The 20977-nt window shown below is 40.9% G+C and overlaps 1 protein-coding gene across 1 annotated transcript in view; it reads left to right on the plus strand.

The window, feature by feature from the left end:
- LOC138950864 (uncharacterized) overlaps positions 1 to 17723 on the plus strand; it is a 64511-nt gene extending 46788 nt beyond the window's left edge. Inside the window, exons 18-27 of the mRNA XM_070322575.1 lie at positions 609 to 863; positions 2455 to 2502; positions 5786 to 5958; positions 7134 to 7338; positions 8343 to 8462; positions 8974 to 9128; positions 10419 to 10532; positions 12469 to 12580; positions 14296 to 14389; positions 16965 to 17723. Of these exons, the coding sequence (XP_070178676.1) occupies positions 609 to 863; positions 2455 to 2502; positions 5786 to 5958; positions 7134 to 7338; positions 8343 to 8462; positions 8974 to 9128; positions 10419 to 10532; positions 12469 to 12580; positions 14296 to 14389; positions 16965 to 17121 (1433 nt within the window). The 3' untranslated portion in view covers positions 17122 to 17723. The remainder of the gene's footprint in view (positions 1 to 608; positions 864 to 2454; positions 2503 to 5785; positions 5959 to 7133; positions 7339 to 8342; positions 8463 to 8973; positions 9129 to 10418; positions 10533 to 12468; positions 12581 to 14295; positions 14390 to 16964) is intronic.
- The last annotated feature ends 3254 nt before the right edge of the window (positions 17724 to 20977 follow it).

A 20977-nucleotide genomic window follows, 5' to 3' on the forward strand; every position in this document is an offset into this window, starting at 1 on the left:
GTGTTGTTATGAATGAATTATGCTGTCTGCAAACCATATTATAATTGTGCTTCACTGCAATTATCCATCATTGATGTCCAAAGTGTTACGTTACTATTGCTGTGGGTTGACGTAATTTCGTAACTGAAACTTTCGTCAATCCGCTTTAATTTTTTTAACAAAGTTGAAAACAATACACACCTGTAGGTAATTTCAATTCGACATTCGAGGCTAAAATAAATCTTCCTCCTTGTGAAAACAATCTCACAATAGATCTGCCCGGACCTCCACTTAGAATAAGATTATATCCTTCCACTTAAAGGCCAGCCTAGGCGCGCGGCAGATGTAGCTCTAGTTTCTCGTGCTGGCAACGCTAAATTTAGCTCTGTGGCCTTCTACCATCACGAGGCTTGGTCTCCTGGAGACGGATGTTCAGCTTTAAAACACAAATGAAATTTCTGCAGCCTAATAGTTGCTTTCTGGGCAAAACTGGGACTTATTTCCTCGCTATATTTTGTAACCGAAACGTTTGTCAATTTGTTAACAGTTTTGTCAATCGGTTTTTATAATAGATTTTTCAACAGCTGTTGTCAACGTAGCAGATATAACTTCGGTTTGCATGTCGTCAGATTTTCCACCACAAAACGTCACAGCAAAAGGGCTGACTTCAGAGAGCTGCACGGTCACCTGGTCTTTTCCACCATCTTGTTTTGATCGCACTGCATTGTGGGTAATCGTCAACGGTCGAAAGATGGCGGTGCACAAGGATGCCACAGAATTCAGCGTGACAGACCTGGCGCCTGAAACGCAGTACACATTGTACATGGTCACAGACTACGTGGGAGACGAACAGAGCGACCGTGTGCCCTTCAAGTGCACCACAAGTAAGAACGGTTGGAAGAGTGGGGGGGGGGGGGGGGGGAGAGAGTACCTCTATTTGCTTTTGTCGTATGTACCTTTAGTTTAGTATTGGTTGTTTTGTCTAAATGTAAGACACATTTTGGCAAAAATGTTGGTTTTTAGTGTTGGATCAACAACGACCTTTCAAACGTCATCAACCAGAAATACCCCAATCTACTACTACTACTCCTACATACTACTCCTACTACTACTATTCTATTACCACTACAATTACTACTAACACCATAACTACAACCAAGCATTGAACAGGGTATTATGGGTTTCTTCTAGAGAGAAAACAAGTCGCGTAAGGCGAAATTACTACATTTAGTCAAGCTGTGGAACTCATAGAATGAAATTGAACGTAGTCCGCCGCTAGTGCAAAAGGCAGTGAAAGTGACGAGCCTGTTTGGCGCGGTAGCGCTGTGCTTCATAGCACGCTTTACTGTACCTCTCTTCGTTTTAACTTTCTGAGCGTGTTTTTAATCCAAACATATCATATCTATATGTTTTTGGAATCAGGAACCGACAAGGAATAAAATAAAAGTGTTTTTAAATTGATTTCGAAAATTTAATTTTGATCATAATTTTTAATCTTTTTAATTTTCAGAGCTTGTTTTTAATCCAAATATATCATATTTATATGTTTTGGGAATCAGAAAATTATGAAGAATAAGATGAACGTAAATTTGGATCGTTTTATATACAATTTTCAGATTTTTAATGACCAAAGTCATTAATTAATGTTTAAGCCACCAAGCTGAAATGCAATACCGAAGTCCGGCCTTCGTCGAAGATTGCTTGGCCAAAATTTCAATCAATTTGATTGAAAAATGAGGGTGTGACAGTGCCGCCTCAACTTTTAAAAAAAGCCGGATATGACGTCATCAAAGACATTTATCGAAAAAATGAAAAAACCGTCCGGGGATACCATACCCAGGAACTCTCATGTCAAATTTCATAAAGATCGGTCCATGGCCAGTAGTTTACTCTGAATCGCTCTACACACACACACGCACACACACACACACACACACACACACACACACACATACACACACATACACCATGACCCTCGTCTCGATTCCCCCTCTATGTTAAAACATTTAGTCAAAACTTGACGAAATGTAAAAAGGTACCGGGTAAGGGGGGGGGGGGGGGCTTCCAGAAACCAGGATCCCCACCCCTACACACAGCCCACACCTCCTAGGTCTAGCCTTGACTACTACATTGTACTACTAGAAATATTACCACTGCTACTACTACATCTACTACTAAATGTACTACTGTTTAATTATCAAAGGGACATAAACATAAGCACTATCAGCATCATCATATTGCAAATATCACAATATTCACAAGCTTTGAATTTAATTTTTTTAATCAAAAAAAGGTATTTTGTTCTGTTGATAAATGTATTATCTATCGGCAAAATGACTAAATACAATAACGTGTTTCTGATTATGTGTGTGTGTGTGTGTGTGTGTGTGTGTGTGTGTGTGTGTGTGTGTGTGTGTGTGTGTGTGTGTGTGTGCGTGTGTCTGTGTGTGTCTCTGTGTCTGTGTTTGCTTACAGCTGAAGCGGACAGTTTTTCAGCGGGAGCCATCGTCGGAATTATTATTGGTAAGAGCTGAATATTGGACATTGATCAAAGTATTATGCTTTGAATATATTATTGTGACTGACAGCTGAAATGGAGAAGAATTAATCTGGGGAAAACAGAATTTGTATTGTCTTACAGATCCAAATTAAGTGACATAAGTGCTTCTTTGGTTAACTTATAATGTTCCACCGTACGCTAATAGAATACCTTACACTCTGAACTTTTGTGTGATCCGAGAAAGCAGATATTGTTGGCAAAAATGTAAACGAGGTATACCACACATTATGTGCATAGTTTATGTATAGACTGTGATTTTGTGTGCTTAGTGATAGCAAGGACTCATTCTGATAATCATCGCTCCACGGCTATCGCCAGTTGTCTCTCTGACCGGACGCTAATTTCCTACGCGAATCTATCAAAACAAGAATACAGAGTTATCTCCCATATGTTGTTCGCGAGCCGAAAATGATTGCAGATTGGCCGACTTCGACAGTGATCTCCGTTCTGTTCTTCACAGTTATGATAAAGACATCGTTCTAAGGTCAAAACAAGTGGACATTTTGGGACTGCTGCCAGAAGGAGACCGCAATATATGGTTGCATCACTGTCAACTGGTTACAGAAAAAATCGTCTGCTCCAGCGAGCGCCGAAACCAAACGGTTGATTATCACGTGACACTTTTGCCATATTTACAGTTGTTTGCACAGTAAATACAGCCGCGAAAAATAGCTCGCTTGAAACTGTCTTACATATCAATTCCTTTGTAATTTAAAAATTACACAACACCATGAAAAAATCATTATCGACGATCGCGAATCTGCTTATATCCTTAACACATTACGAAAAGATCTAAATATGTAATAAAAAATCGATTTCCTCTCCAGACAAGGAAAACCAAGGCATCCTGTCAGGGATAGAATGAGACCCGAAGGGAAGTAACTCATTTTTGACCTGGGTTCAGGATGAGCAAGGACTATGATGCTGAAGAACACGAATCATACCTCAAATTCTGTGCATTTGTCGTGTGCTTCGAATGCACCTTTGTGTACTCGGAGAAAGCAGATGCTTAGATGCTAATATTTAAAATTCAAAAGTGCTATTCAACTCATTCTGTACATCTTGAGTGCACTTTGACTCCACTTCTGCGCGTTTTAAATATGCAGACATATTTTTCTAATCAACTCATACAAGACTTGATTTTGGATCAATTTGAGATGAAAACATCAACCGAAAGCTTTTTGTGTGTCAAAATAGCAGTAGCTTTGTAATGATTTGTAATCTTGGTAAAGGTTTACATTTCTACCACACATTCTATCTTCCTCGAAATTACTTCGGTTTGCTCTGGAAAAGCAAACCCACCTCAACGCGCATGTACTTTTATTTATTTGATCAAATCCCTGTTTTCTGAGCATCTTCCTGGTGACTGCTCTGAAAAATCTTCCAGGTGCCCGGATATCCCCGGGTGCACGCATGCGCACAATAAAGACCCCAAGGTCTTAGCAAAAGTCCAAGGGATCGACTACACACATGCATGACAAAAGACTGGTTAATGCAACGCCGTCTTTACAAGCTGTCCCAAGGGATAGCAGGCCCCTGGGACATTAAGTTCAACAGCTGATACAATAAAACCTGTATATACCTAGCATCGAAGGGTCTCGTAAAAAATGTTTGATGTTTATAGGTTATTGAGATGATTTATTCAGAAAGCAAAAGTTCGTCGATGATTTATTTACAAAAACCAAAGTTTGTTGGTGATATTGTGGCAGATTTGATTAAAACCGGGGGCTGCCAGGGGATTGTGCAGGATGTTTCTTATTTACTCGTGATGTTGTTTGACCTCGCGTTGTGTTTTGTTTTGAGTGTAAGAATATTTCCCGTTTCCCTCTCTTATCCCCGATGCAGTAGACACTAGTTTTCAACTCTCATACGGCCAACGGCCTCTCTCTTGCAACGAATGTAGCCCACACCGTGGTTGTACAGTTTAAAACATCATTTTTATTCTACAAGTGCATGGAATCAAAACATCGTCACTTTCACGCAGACTCGTTTTCTTTCTTCTCTCGTCACTTCACAATTACTTCTGTCGTGTCTCAGTACTGTCGCTGACTGTTGTTTAAACAAGGGGGGTGATTATCAGGTTCCCGATTGACAAGGAACTTATTCAGACTTAAAGTCTTTATAACAGAACTCCCGCTTGACGAGGAGCTATTCAGTGCATGAAATACTATCGCTATCAGATTCCCGATTGGCAAGGAATTTATACAAACGTTATAACAGAACTCCCGATTGACAAGGAGCTATTTAGTGCATGAGATACTATCAGATTCCCGATTGGCAAGGAATTTATACAAACGTTATAACAGAACTCCCGATTGACAAGGAACTATTTAGTGTATACTGCAAGGTTCCTAGTTCGTCACAAAGAATGATTAACAACAGATCTAAGAAATATATCCTTACGGTTAGAAATGAAGGCCGGCTTCCGATTAACGAAGAAGTCGGCTAAGGTTTACTTTTCCCGGTTAACAAGGAATTTGGTTATAATTAAGACTCCCGATTAACAAAGAGTTTGAAGTTAAGGTTAGGTGACTCCCGATTAACAAAGAGTGCCGCGCACTTGAAATCCAAAACATTATATAGACCTCAAATCTTTGGACTATTTCGCATAATCATGCGCTACAGTGAACTCTGACCCTGAATCACTAACTTCCGGCAAATAATCCGGTTCTTCTTCAATTTATACTACTCTATTTTCCGCTAACCGTCGTTAAACAACCATGTCCGTAAGGGACTATTATCCTAAGGAAATGTGTCATTTTATCAAACAACTCCCGCACATCGATACTAACAGATTAGCAGCTGGTCGTCTGCGACAAAGTCACGTCTGCTTGAAGCGTCAGTGCTAAGCTGTTCTAAAAGCTAGCATCGTGCGTCGTAAATTACGTCACATAAAAGATGGCGTCAAGTGCATGCGTACCAATGAAGTCACTCAAACACGCGCACGCACACTGAATATTATTACGTGGGCTGTAAGGCTATTCCCTCACAATATATTGGGAAAACAAAACTTCGTCGGGGATCCTTTTAGACTGCTAATGTTGAGCTGAGAGGGTAATCGCTATCAAGAGGTATTCGCTATCAAGAGGTGTTCGTTGTCAGGGGTGTCGCTATTAAGTGTTGATCGCTATCGAGAGGTGGTCGCTATCAAGAGGTGATCGCTGTCAAGGTGTGGTCGTTAAAAAGGGTGGTCACCAGGGCAAATTCGGCTGTACCATGCACTAAATACTTCTTTTTCAACTACAGGTTTCCTGGTCATCACCTTGCTGATCGTTCTCATCGTGATCTTCATCCTATGGAAGCGAGGGGTGATCTTTCAGAAGGAGGGCACGCAAGCCAACAAACAGTTGCACCGTGTTTCCCGTGCTTTTACCCAGATCAGGAAGACTGTCAAGAGAGGTCCTGGAGGCGCTTTCGCGGTCAGTCTGTTATATTAATACTACTACTAATAATAAGGATAATTGTCAGTAAGTACTGAAGTCACATGACTGATGTGAAACAGTTGATTGGCTAATGGCAATGCGCTTAAAACTGTAAGCGCACTCAAAGAGTTCTAGAGAGCGTATTCATACGCGGCATGATTGTGCCCCTTCTTTCCACGTACCTGAGAAGATTCTTCTAATCCTTCATTTAGTTGACATATATATAGCTTGTCATTTCCTCATTACCAAAGATGATTTAGCATACATTTCCATCGGCTAACAGACACCACACGTTTTATTCCTATAAAGAACAAGCTAGACCAGCATTTTGAAGTCGAATGATTCGATCGACTTTGTCCTACGTAGCAGACGACACGGGAAAGCGACTGCGTGAGCTTAGTGGATGAATGTTTTTTCGTATATTTCCAGGCCACAACTATGGGAATCCAACACGTGTAGGGTTCAGAACACTCTTACCATGTAAACTCAGTATCAGCCTTCCCGATGAGTGAAGTTGCAACACTAGAAATAACCTGCCAAATTAAAAAGAAATTTAAATGAGTTTCGAACAGGCTTATCAGTTTCATTCTAGGGGACGTCACTCAGTGTTGCTTGGAGGGGGGGGGGGGGGCAGTTCATTTCTTAGAGCAACGAATCGTCAAGCAAGTGCATTGTTTTACCACTAATCAATTAAATATAAAAGTAAAATTGTATGCTCACACCTGAATTCAGCATAACTCTAACTCTAACTCATACTGTTAATTGCTAACATATAAAATCTGCAGAGGGTCATCAAATTGTTCATAACTGCGGGTCGCTGTTCAAAGCAGACGACACTGCCATTTGTGCAGGTGGCTGATTACACCTAAACACGCATACACTTGGGTAGCGCGACTCTTGTTGCTGCTAGCTTTCCACTGGGAAGAAGCGACCCGATTTTCCAAGCATTTGGATAATAATAAAGTATATAAAATGAAGAACAAAGAATCTTTCATGCCAACAGAACAACGCCTACAACAAAGACGACGAAGATGATATTTACATGTACGCCTGGGTAGCGCCACTATTGTTGCTGCTACCTTTCCACTGGGTGGAAGCGACCCGATTTTCCCAGCATTTGGATAATGATAAAGTATGTAAAATGAAGAACGACATTTTGTTCATGCCAACAGAACAACGCCTACAACATAGACGACGGAGATGATGTTTACATGTACGGATCCATGGCCTTCAACACGCGACAGCAGTGGCAACTGAAGGACAGCAGTCTGACTCTCATGGACCACGTTGCTGACGGCAAGTTTGCCTCGATATACAAGGCGACATGGAAACACAGTGAAAGACAAGAGGATGTTGTCGCTGCTAAGATGCTGAAACGTAAGCGAAAGAAGGGAGTTGGTGTGGTTGTGTGTGTGTGTGTGTGTGTGTGTGTGTGTGTATAGGGGGGGGGGGGGGTGAGTTGAAAGAAGATAGATATATATCGAGGGAGGGGGGTTCTGGGCATTTTCTGACTCTTATATGAACTATATAGCTGAGGGGAGGTTTGTCTCCATCGACAAGACGACCTGGAAACACGATGGAAAAAAGGATGTTGTCCCTTCTAAGATCCTTAAAGGTGAACAGCTGAGAGGGAGGGAGACAGAGAGAGGGAGGGAGAGAGGGGGGAGAGAGAGAGGGAGAGAGAAAGGGACAGAGAGGGGGAGAGCGAGGAAGATCTATAGAGAGAGGGAGAGGGATGCACAGATAGACAGCGAACTAAACAAAGAGGGAGAGATAGATATAGACCCGATGAAACAAACTATGAGGATCAGAAAGATGCAGACTGAGTTCACAGAGATAGCGAGGCAGGAAGGCAGAAAGACAGACAGAAGAAGGACAGAGAATCGAAAGCTTTGATGAAGCCAATAAGGACAACTCAACAACAACAAAATATTTAAAAAGAAAAACAAAACACACTCACTTAATTTTTCACATTGTCAATTGAAAGTCACATAAAGTTCTTCATTTATGAACGTCATCAGTCTATCAGTTTCGAATTTCATTCTATTCAGCCATATGTTTAGAGGTAAGTGAGGGCACCTTTCAACAACGTCGTTGTCTTTTCATTGCAACGACCGTCTTGGGCGCATTCTAAGATAAGTCAATTCTTATTCTCTCAACAACGTCGTTGTCTTTTCATTGCAACGACCGTCTTGGGCGCATTCTAAGATAAGTCAATTCTGATTCTTTCAACAACGTCGTTGTCTTTTCATTGCTACGATCGTCTTGGACGCATTCAGAGATAAGTCAATTCTTATTCTTGCAACAACGTCGTTGTCTTTTCATTGATACGACCGTCTTGGGCGCATTCTAAGATAAGTCAATTCTGATTCTTTCAACAGCGAATTTCACTGAGGACGACGCCATGAAGATGATGGCTAAGATCAACTTTCTCGCCACCAAGCTGGAGGACCATGACAACGTCATCAAATTCATTGGGGCCGTTACTGATAGCCCGACATGTTAGTACCGATCATGTTTTTTCTATTTATATATATTTTTTTAAATTTATTTTGCCATGCATATTATTGTGGGGCTTTTAATCCTTTAACATGTATCCCTCAATACATACAATTTCCCATTCATATATGATCATGTACAGTTGGCAAAAATATGAAGTACCGATCATGTTAGATACAATTGAATTGAAAGATTGCAAGGTTAAGGCGAAACAATTTCTTTTTCGGAAACCAACCAAAAAGTAGCGGATCAGTAGAACGGTTATATTTTCTGTTTTCATGTTAAAAGTTTTCTTTTAAAGTCTATTTACTCTGAAGCATGTGTCTTTATATTTACCAAAAATAGTGCAAACTGTGTCCCTGGATAATAGAGAAGAGTAAATTTCCTGGTAAAGTCAGCAAATTGGAGTTTTGACTTTTTACTTTTTGAATGTTAAAAAACCCAGTTCTAGGGTCAGGATAAAAAAAAATGCGGTTGGTCGGAAGAAAAAACTTGCCATTTTTGTTTTCCAAGGGGGCCCTGTGCTTGTGATGGAGTACTGTGAGGTGGGTCAGATGGACAAATGGCTGACTCAGAGAAGGGGTCAAGTCACGGAGCAGGTCATGGAGGACCTCTTCCGTTTTGCGCTGGGCATCGCCAAAGGCATGGAATACTTGACCTCAAAGAAGGTAATTTTCTGTTCTTGCATTTCTTTGATTATGCACATATGTTTTTTTTCTTCTGATGTATACAGCAGAATTAAATGAAGTATGCAGAAATGTATCGTTCAAATTGTTTTTCTGGTTCAGTGTTTTACTTTTGCTTATTCTTTCATTCAACACTTTTCTCCCTTCCTTACTCTAAGAAAGAAAACAAGCTTGCATCGGTCTTCAATAGCAATATCCGCTGATTAGGCCAAAAAAAATAAAAGTCTGTTTACGGTAACATAGGCAAAAATAAATAGGGTCGGTAGGTCGGGGTTTTTTTGTTTTGTTTTTCCCCAAAAACATATTTTTTAAGTTATTTTGCCAAAAAAACAAAGACTTTTTTATTTTTATTTTTTATTTTTCATAATTTTTTTTTCCCAAATGCCAAACAAAAGTCTAGGGTCGCGCGAAAAAATAGGATCGGTCGGGATACCGTAAACAGACTATTTTTGTTGTTGTTGCCTTAGACGATAACGATTGATAACTTGCTTATTTGTGTTTCCTTATCTCTGTCTGTCCTCCGTATCTCACCTTGTTACTGTTGGTCTTTTGGTTTGTTTTCTGTTTTTCATGGTCAATCTTTGTCAACCTGTCTGTCTTGCCTTCCTATTTCCTTGTTTTGATTTCCCCGTGTTGGTATTCTTTTATATTTGTTTAGTCTTTCACACACTTTATCTTGCCTTCTTCTCCTCCGTTCGACCGTGTCATTTTGCCTCCACCAAAAACCCCGCCCCACATTATCATCGCAATTTAATATACAGTTGATCCCACCTTTTAAGACCCCTTGATTTAAAACTTCCTCCCTGTTAAGACTTTGTCTTTGCAGATTTCTTGTTCATAACCCAGTAGCTCAGTTGGTAGAGCACTGGACTTGTGATCGGAAGGTCGCAGGTTCGAATTCGGGCCGGGACGGACACGGGTCAACTTTATGTGCAGACCCAGAGACGGAAGCCATGTCCCACCCCGTGTCATCACAATGGCACGTAAAAGACCTTGGTCATTCTGCCATAAATGCAGGTGGCTGAATACACCTAAACACGCAGACACTTGGATAGCGCGACTCCGTTGCTGCTAGCTTTCCACTGGGAGGAAGCGACCCGAATTTCCCAGCGATGGGACAATAAAGTAATGAAAAACGAAAATGAAAATGAAAAATGAAATGTACCCCAATTTAAAGACTCCCTCCTTGTTAAGACCTGTTGTTTTCTCAGATTGTTGGAGGTCATAAATGGAGGGTCTCACTGTACATACAGCATACTCTGTTGTGTGCAGGTGATCCACAAACGGCTGGCTGCGCGGAATGTCCTTTTGACCTCCAGCCTGGACACCAAGGTGGCTGGCTTCGGACCCCAGAAGAAGGAGGGGGAGGAGGACGAGGAAAAGGCTGTGAGTAGGAGACACAGAGATATAGACTAGATCACCCAACCGCTGTTCGCGAAGAGAAACTCGATGCAGCAACTTGCGGCCGCCGGGTCGCCATGTCAGTGTGCCCATCCCACAGCCTGGCCAGTGTACATCACAGTGGTTGTGTGGCACATTTGGCTCATCTCTGCAGGTGTAACACGACATTTTTACTCCACGAAAAACTTACTCCAGAGTAAAAATGTCGTACGAAATTCTTACTCCGAGTAAATTTTCGTACGAGGAAAGAACTCCCCAAGGCACGAAAAAATTACTCCCTCCACGAAATTTTTACTCCCCATTATTTTTTACTTTCAGTAAAAATCTCGTACGCGAAAATGGGATGCGGGCGAAGAGATAATGCCAATATGTGATCTCGTGCAAACGAATGTCGCGCTACCCTCCCTCCACCCCTTCCACCACCAAGACTAACAGGGGACAAGGGAGTATTCATTTCGTACACCTGGCATGGGAAGTTAAATTGCTCGTGTTTAGGGTGAAGTCATTTATTCGTTTTTTATTCGTCAGGGGAGTAACATTTGTGTACGAAATGTTTACTCGGAACTCACCTGTCGTGGGGAGTAACTTTCTCGTGAAATGGGGGAGTGCTTTTTTCGTGAAGGGAGTAACATTTGCGTACGAAATTTTTACTCCGGAGTAAAAATCTCGTGGGAGTAATTTTCTCGTGTTACACCGGTTGAAAGAAAAGAATCAGCTAACAATTATGAAGTTTATTTATCAGGAAGAATCTATTGAGAAACTGTACGATGGTCAGTGAGATTGGGTAGAAGGGAGAGAATGGGATCTTACCAAATACTTGGAACGGTAAGAGATCATCAATGCATGATTGTTGTGGGAGTGGGAGTATTTGCGGAGGGTGCCGTTCAGGAGGGGGGGGGGGGGTGTTTGGGGGTGGAATGAGGAGAGGGATGGGTGGAGACTCAATAGTAGGATAGAAGGTGGGTGACAGATTCGGGGTTGGGCAAGAGAATGGAGGTTACATTTGCCTGATATAGAAGAACGAACAAACAAGGGCAGTAATCGTTCTGTTTCCGTAGAAGGTACACTGTCTGTACTTCTATCTGTCTCTCTTCGCTTGCCTCTCTCTCTCTCTCTCTCTCTCTCTCTCTCTCTCTCTCTCTCTCTCTCTCTCTCTCTCTCTCTCTCTCTCTCTCTTTCACACACACTCCCTCTTTCTGTGTCTCTTCCTCTTTCTCTATTTCAATTTATAATTTTTTTAATTTTACCATTGAGTATCTGTGCGTCCCAAGGACAGATTGTAAGAAAAGGCGTAGCCTTAAATCTTAATCCTTGTTAAATAAAGTTCAATTCAATTCAATTCAATTCTATTTCACTCCCTACCCCCCCCCCCCCCCCCGTTCCTCTTTCTTTATCAGGCTCGCTAGCCTGAACAAGAGATCTTACAACTTGTGTATGTTTATGTTGCTCGTGTTCCTCCACTGCATATCTTAGTCTTTCGTTTCCCATTCTCAGCTAACCTTGTAATTATCTGTCTTTCTCTTCCACACCCCTGCTTCCAACATCACCCAATCGCCACCATTACTTCTCCCGTCCTCCGGAACGCGTTGCCTGTGTCTCCAGCGTCTGCCCGTGTCCCTTTGACATTTTGAGCGCCCTGTAACTTAAACAAATCTTATCCTGTTAAGTTATTATCTGAAGAAGCAGACGAGCAAGCAAAAGAATACTAACAATGACAATCTAATATATTAATATAATATCATTGGTTGGGACAAAAAAGATGCCTGTTTTAAATGAATAGTTGACACGTAGAGCGCTCTGCAATCCACGCTCTGTATGGTTAAATTGAATTTCAAATTGTTTTATTGATAAGTATCAATTATCTATAACCAATAGTCAATTATTTATTACGAATTATCAATACTGTTTTCCAATATTACAGACAAGGATTCCCGCCAAATGGGCTGCACCGGAACTGTTGGAAGAGAAACCTGCCACCGAGAAGAGTGACGTCTGGTCCTACGGAGTTGTCCTTTGGGAAATCTTCAGCATGGGTACGTAAAACGGACAGTGCAGGCGTCACAGCATTGCTGAAGCAACGATTTGTCTTTTTTGTCACAGATTACGATATAAACGTTCAAACGGTTTACACAACTTTCTCACAGATACCTTCACGTACGCTTAGTGTTGCCAGCCAAACGAAACTGTATGCAGTTTTTCAGTTCGCATCTCCCTCAAAAATGTTATTAACATTTCCAGTGAACAGGTTCTGGGGCTCAAGGCTGTGTGCCCAAAACAGAAAGTATTCTCCCTCTCGCCGAGAATAATAGACTTCCATGGAGGCTTTTGACGTAATTAGTTCACATGCGAGACCTAATGTAAACCTGGTCCAGGGCGTCCCATTCCTGCCTGGAGGCAGTCCAACATTCGGTTAAAAAAGTGTAGTCGTTTGACTCCTTGCATCAAAGTCAATGACACTTGGTATTTACACCCCCCGGTATAGGGGTGTGTATAGGATTCGGTCGATGTGTTTGTTTGTTTGTGTGTGTGTTTGTGTTCGCATATAGATCTCAAGAATGAACGGACCGATCGTCACCAAACTTGGTGAACAGGTTCTATACATTCCTGAGACGGTCCTTACAAAAATTGGGACCAGTCAAACACACGGTTAGGGAGTTATTGGTGGATTAAGATTCTACAAGGACTTATAGAGGGACATATTAATGGTCAAAGGGAAATAACCTTCTCAGTTGGTGGCAGTGAGAATGGTTATTTCCCTTTGACCAACGGGGGTGTTTTTCCTACCTCGGAGGAATTTCTTGTTTATTGAAACGGATAGCTGCCAGAATGAAAGAAAGCCCTAGGGGCTCCGTGCACCTAGACTTGACAGGTCCGGTAACTCTAATGATTTAACGAGAAACGACTCCGAATAAACAAACCAAGACTTCTCTTTTTGACCCTCTCTTCCGGGTCCTGCCGACGAACTGCGCAAGACTGCGGATTTCCTGGCAGCCACTGGTCTGAGGATCTAGCACGGCCACCAACATCGAACGCAGAAGAAGAAGAAGAAGACCCTCTCTTCCAAAGTTAAATCTCTGACGTCCAAAGCCGCGGGTTAGGGGGAAGAATTTACCCGATGCTCCCCAGCATATCGTAAGAGGCGACTAACGGATTCTGTTTCTCTTTTTACCCTTGTTAAGTGTTTCTTGTATAGAATATAGTCAATTTTTGTAAAGATTTTAGTCAAGCAGTATGTAAGAAATGTTAAGTCCTTTGTACTGGAAACTTGCATTCTCCCAGTAAGGTAATACATTGTACTACGTTGCAAGCCCTTGGAGCAAATTTTTGATTAGTGCTTTTGTGAACAAGAAACAATTGACAAGTGGCTCTATCCATCTCCCCCCTTTCCCCGTCGCGATATAACCTTCGTGGTTGAAAACGACGTTAAACACCAAATAAAGAAAGAAAGAAAGCGGTACACAGTGGTCGGTGGTGGTAGCATTTGGTTTACTGCTCGCATTTTTGAGACGATGTCGCGCAGGGTAAATTTGTGTCTGTTATTAAAGACCCACTCCTCCCCTTGAAGACAGTTCGGCTCATCGTCACATATGAGTGACTAGGCAGTTTATTTGCGTACGTTTGTGACTAAGTGGAGGGATGGCTTATCCCATGTTAAAGCCTGCATGGCCATATCCGAGACGGTGAGCCGTTTCGTGGGAAGGAATGTGCCTTTAATATAATAATATGACTAGATACATGTCTGTTCCAGGACAAGTACCATACCCTACCATCCACTCGAACGAGATCGGAACACGCCTTCGTTCTGGATACCGCATGGACAAACCAGAGTTCGCTGATGACACGTAAGTGCAGGGTTTACATAAAGAAAGAAATGTACTCACAAAAGCATTTTGCACTTGAACGATTTCGTTTGCCCAATTTTCAAACAGCTGAAACGGGGGCACTCTCCCCCAAGGACAACCGATGCCAGCTTCTTTTCATTTCAGGCTTTTTTTTTTTTTAAAGTTACGTTAAATTGAAAAATATTCTCATCAAAGCTTTAAGGATGAGAATTAATTAAGAAACAAAACTGCAAACCCATAATTTCAAAGCGACCTCTTGGTTCAGGAATTTGCATTTTTGTTTGCGTAATGATCTTTCCAGGTTGCTGACTACGAGAAGGGAGAAATGTTGGGCTGTGGGACGCCTGCTGGTACAACATTTCGAATACAAAAAATGTCGAGCTATTTCTAAACAAAACATGTCGAGATATTTACAGTTTATTTCCCCCTTTTTATGTAAGTGGTAATATGTAGACTAATGGCATGTTGAATAAAAAAAATAAAAAAAAGGTATGTTATTGGAAGGTTTAATGGTGACACAACAAAACGTTATGGTCACCATTCATTTTTTTACATTTAGTCAAGTTTTGACGAAATGTTTTAACATAGACGAGGAATCGAGACAAGGGTCGTGGTGTGTGTATGTCTGTGTGTGTGTCTGTGTGTGTGTATGTGTAGAGCGATTCACACAAAACTACTGGACCGATATTCATGAAACTTGACATGAGAGTTCCTGGGTAGAATATCCCCACACTTTTCTTTCTTTTTTTCGATAAATGTCTTTGATGACGTCATATCCGGCTTTTTGTGTTTGTTGAGGCGGCACTGTCCCGCCCTCATTTTTTTTAACCAAATTGATTGAAATTTTGGTCAAGCAATGTTTGACTCAGTCCGGACTTTGGTAATGCATTTCAGCTCAGAAGCTTAAGAATTATTTAATTAGTTTGCTCATTAAAGTTGTCATTAAAAACGATTTTCCACTAACAGATTAAAAAAAAGCATTGCATTGTATTCCTCGTTTTCTCGTGAATTCAAAAATATGTAGATATGTTATATTTACTTGAAAAACGCACTCAGAATTAAAGAAAATAGGTCAAGTATAATGTTCGCATGGTTTGCCGAGACGAGCGTGACCCGTCTCGGTGTTCGGGGAAGTTTAGCCGAGACTATCCGAATGTAGTCTTGGCGATGAATGGTTTTTGGTGTTTATCTTTTAGTTCGATACTATAGACAAGATTGACTAAATGTGTTTATATCGCTTCACGCGACTTGTTCAAATTTCAGTAAAATCAAAATAGTCGTTCTGTCATAATTTAACGTTCCAATAGCATACCTTTCTGGGGTTTTTATTTTGAATTTTGGAACATTGGCAGTCTATTAATTTGTTTTTGGATTTCAATGACATGCTGGAAAATGGACATTTGTGACCCTCCACCACGAAATGAGTCGCATGTCACCTCGCGTGGTTCTGCGCTAGGCTTAATATAAGTCCGGGGAGTGTCTGGTAACAGTGTGAGGGTCACCTTAGTCACAGGCTTATAACTCAAACAGTTTTCGCTCTTTTCTAAAACGGTTTTCACCACTGGATAGAGCATAAAAAACTCGTTAAGAAAATATAAAAATATGAAAATCATGCAAAGGTGACATGCGACTCATTCCGTGGTGGAGGGTCACATTTATCTCCGAAAAAGAAACACATCAATTGTTTAATCTTCTTCCTGTAGAAGAAAGAAGTCGGCTATTTCTATTGTTGTTGCATGGCCATCATTCCTGGATTCTGAAACATGGTAAGGGAGGGGTATGTTTAACGTCCGACAAACTGCTGTCTCGATGACCAAAACACTCAGTATTGAGTAATCACTGTTGTTTGCTTGTTTGTTTTTTTCTTGTTCTAGAACCACGTTTGTCGTGCGAGACAGATTCAGCATCGATCTCATTCTCTGTTTTGTTCTGGGCCTACTCTGAAAACGATTCACATTTAAGGTGTATCCTTGTTGCTTCAGGTACCACAACCTGATGAAGAATTGTTGGCAGTACAAGGCGTCTAAACGACCCACCTTCAGTTCCAAACTCACATTCTGTTACAGACGATACTATAACTCGGATTAAAAACAATATCTCTTTTAAAAAGTAAACAGGTTTTTTTTGTTTTGAGAATCAATTGTATCCTTGTTGCTTCAGGTACTACAACCTGATGCAGGATTGCTGGCTTCTAAACGACCCACCTTCAGTTCCAAACTCCATTCTGTTAGAGTCAATATTTTAAATCTGATTAAAAACAAAATCTATTTCAAAACATGAATAATATTGCCTGGCGAATCATTTGTATTCTTGTTGCTTCAGGTACTACAACCTGATGAGGGATTGTTGGCAACTAGTACAAGGCGTCTAAACGACCCACCTTCAGTTCCAAACTCCATTCTGTTGGAGTCGATACTTTAAACCTGATGCAGGATTGCTGGCTTCTAAACGACCCACCTTCAGTTCCAAACTCCATTCTGTTAGAGTCAATACTTTAAATCTGATTAAAAACAATATCTATTTCAAAAAGTGAATAATATTGTCCGGAGATTCACTTGCATCCTTGTTGCTTCAGGTACTACACCTTGATGAAGGATTGCTGGCAGTACAAGGCGGCTAAACGACCCACCTTCGGGACGATCCGAGCACAACTCGCCAAGCAGTTCGACTCTCCCGGCAACAGGCAGAGCGTCGGCTTCTACTACGACACCAACAACCTCAACGTTTTATAAGCCCCGACTTTTTCCGTTGGAGTCAATTTCTCAACAGTGACGATTATCTCGATCTAACTACAGAGATGTCAAAATAAATAACATTAAATCAGGTTTACAAACCGAGTTTCATAATTATCGGATGGATGGTTTTGGTGTTGTTGGGAATTTTGTGGATTTACTTGGTTTTGCCGCTTTTCCCCCCGCTATCAGATCTACTTAAAAAAGTTGGCAGATCAAAGCAAGTGGATTTGCTTGGTTTCGCCACAATATTTGGGAAAAAGTGATGTTAAAAGAAATGGCAACACAACGCAAGTGGACAGGCTTTATCCTAGCAGAATGCTGACTTTGAGGTTATATATTTAGAAATTAACACAAGAAGGAAATTTATCTAAACATATATGAAACTGTCTCTTCATGAAGAAAGAGAGAGTCAAACAGAGTTAAAGAAACACCCTCTTTATAGTGATGTTCGATCATAGCAAACAATAAGCGATTTCGACAATTAAAAACCATTGTATTTTCATAGTCACAGTTGTCCACTCTTGAGCAAATTGTAGCAAACACCAAACAGCCCTACGATTTATAAGCCTCGGAATTTAATAGTCAAAGAAACACCCTCTTTATAGTGATGTTCGATCATAGCAAACAATAAGCGATTTCGACAATTAAAAGGCATGATATTTCCAAAGTCACGTGTGCACACCATTAAGCAAATTGTGGCAAACACCAAGCAGCTCCACGATTTGTATAAGCCCCGGAATTTTTCAGAGTCAAACAAACACCCTCTCTATAGTGACGTTCGTGACAAGCAATTAGCGATTCCGACAATTCAAAACCATGGTATTTCTACAGTTAAAAAAACAAACTGTTGAGCAAACCGTAGCGAACACCAAGCAGCTCCCAGAAATAAAAGCCTTGGCAATTCCACACTCACAGAAGCACACTATTTTTGAGTACTACGAAGCAAATACCCAGCACCTAGACACACGAGAAACCTTGAGATTTCAGAAGCCTCAAGAGCTCACTTTTCGATAACTTTTAGCAAACATCAAACAGCTCCGATGATTACAAGCCCTAGAATGTCCAAAGTCACACAAGCATCCTCTTGGATATCTGTTAATTTGGCCCAAGAATTATAAGCCCTCATAGAACCTATTGTTCGAAGCACCGTCTTGAGTGACTCGTATCAAACACAAAGGAGCCAAACAAGAATCATACGCCTTGGCATTTCCAAAGTCATTGACTTTGTTTCGGATGATTTGAATCCAACACACAGCAGCTCCACGAGTGCTAAGCCTTGAACATTTCAAAGTTACACACACTAAACACCACGAGACCTATATAGGCTTTGGAATTTCCGAACTCACAAACCAACCTCTTGAGTGACTTGTAGCAAGCACCGAGGAGCGAGAGGAATAAGTATTTCGCAACTCATTGAAGCACTCCCTTGAGTGCCTTCATTGTAGCAAATAATATCCAAGGTCAGCAAGCTTTGGTATTTGCAAAGTCAGAGAAGCACCCTCTAGGGTGACTTTTAGCAAGCAGCTCTAGGGAAGCTCTAAGCCTTGAAATTTCCAAACTTACCGAAACAACCTTTTTTTTCGGGCTTTGACACACACAATTGCCCAGATCACAATTTAGATGTATGAATTATATTGTCAATACCATATTTTCAGTTTAAATGATCGTTCAATAGGTAGCGTTATTGGAGTCAAAATGAACATTTTCTGTCAATCATGTACATGCTGCATGATAGGACGGGAGTACCGTAAAATCCCTAGCATACGCCCACCCCCCCTCCGCACATATTTCGGGTAAAAGTAGGGGGTGGGCGTTTGCTAGGTATACACCCCTTTGCAAGATAAAGTGTCATCACATTTTCACGAGGGAAAAAAGTGATACAACCATGTGATTTATGCAATTTTAATAAAAAATAAACGCACCGTTTGTTTACGCAAATAAAGATGAAGGTTCTGTGATAGAAAAAAAACACACAAGTGACCTTCATTTTTCTCATTCTCAGAATAACGTCAGCACAAACACGTAAGTTTCTTCTTTTGTTTGGAGACCCTCTTCCAAGTATTCCATCACAACTTGTTCAACTTCTTCAGATCTAACTGGCGGTCTTTCAGACAACTTTCCTTATTCATTTTCTTTTCCGTATTGCTGTTCTAATATGTTTCTGTGTTCCCTCCACTCTCTCATTCTTATTTCTGTCAAAAGAAAACTCGCGGGCACATAACGAAACATTGCCTGCAGCTTCGTTGTCAGTTCGTATGTCACTGTATATGATTTGTGCTTCGGCATGGCTGAACATAAGCTTAGAAAGGAAGTGCTTGTCAACGAGAGAAGTGTTAAACACTCAATAAAAGACGTCACTGAACGACGTCACTGAAAGACATGACATAATTTTATCACCTCCTCCCCCCTCCAAAAAAAAGGCGAACCATTGAACAGTGTGCACAAATCGTAGATAAAGGAGGCCGACTGTCTTAAAAACATTTTTTTTTAAATTGGGGTGGGCGTTTGCTAGGTAGTGACCCCTCTGCACAACATTTGGCCGAAAGTAGGGGGTGGGCGTTTGCTAGATAGGCCCTACTGGGCGTATGCTAGGGATTTTACGGTACTAATTATGTATTAGTGTGGAGAGTGTATGTCTGTGTCTAATGTTGTTTGACATGAACACCTAATTTGTTTACACCTGGTGTTGTAATGTTTATTATTTGCAAATATTATTTCATAAATATATGTGTATTAGTTGTATTGTGTTGTCCTCTCAGTAACTGTTGTTCCATGAGCACCTTCTTAGGGCACATCAATAATGTTCTATTTCATGAACCATTTTAACTCCATTAGCGCCGAACGAGAGCAGTACTTTTTTGAGTCACTTGAGAAAAAGTGACTCTATGTAATCGGTCAGTGTTAGTCTGTCCGGCCGGCCGTCCGGCCAGCCGGCCGTCCGTCCGGCCGGCCGGCCGTCCGTAGACACCACCTTAACGTTGGACTTTTCTCGGAAACTATCAAAGCGATCCGGCTCATATTTTGTTTAGTCGTGACCTCCAATGACCTCTACACTTTAACGATGGTTTCGTTGACCTTTGACCTCTTTCAAGGTCACAGGTCAGCGTCAAAGGAAAAATTAGACATTTTATATCTTTGACAAAGTTCATCGGATGTGATTGAAACTTTGTAGGATTATTCTTTACATCAAAGTATTTACATCTGTAGCCTTTTACGAACGTTATCAGAAAAACAAGGGAGATAACTAGCCTTTTCTGTTCGGCAACACACAACTTAACGTTGGGCTTTTCTCGGAAACTATAAAAGTGACCGGGCTCAAATTTTATGTGAACGTGACTCCCAGTGACCTCTACACTTTGACGTCTGCTTTGGTGACCTTTGACCTTTTTCAAGGTCACAGGTATGTCTTGAAGGAAAAAAATTGAAATATCATATCTCTGAAACTATTCATCGGATTTGATTCAAACTTTATAGGATTATTCTTTACATCAAATTATTTACATCTGTATTGTGTTGTGAATAGCAATTTCTTCCTGTCCATCTGATGCCTCATATAATATTCAGAACTGCGAAAGTGACTCGATCGAGCGTTTGCTCTTCTTGTTAAACTTATTTTTTGAAGAACTGTCGCCACAAGTACAGTAGTGTTAGTAAAGTATCATTCTGTGGACGTTTTTATCCGTATATTTTTGTTTTGCTGTGGACAGTGATATTTAATTTTGTGTACTTACAGTTTGTATTGCAAAACAACTACTTTACCAGTAATTCGTCATTTGGTTTCTTTTAAATGTACTACGTACTTCATCCTGTCTAACTTAAGCATCAGGAAACTTTTTTTAAAGTTCAAAACAGA

The sequence above is a fragment of the Littorina saxatilis genome, linkage group LG16, assembly GCF_037325665.1.
Source record: "Littorina saxatilis isolate snail1 linkage group LG16, US_GU_Lsax_2.0, whole genome shotgun sequence".
Classification (NCBI taxonomy): domain Eukaryota; kingdom Metazoa; phylum Mollusca; class Gastropoda; order Littorinimorpha; family Littorinidae; genus Littorina; species Littorina saxatilis.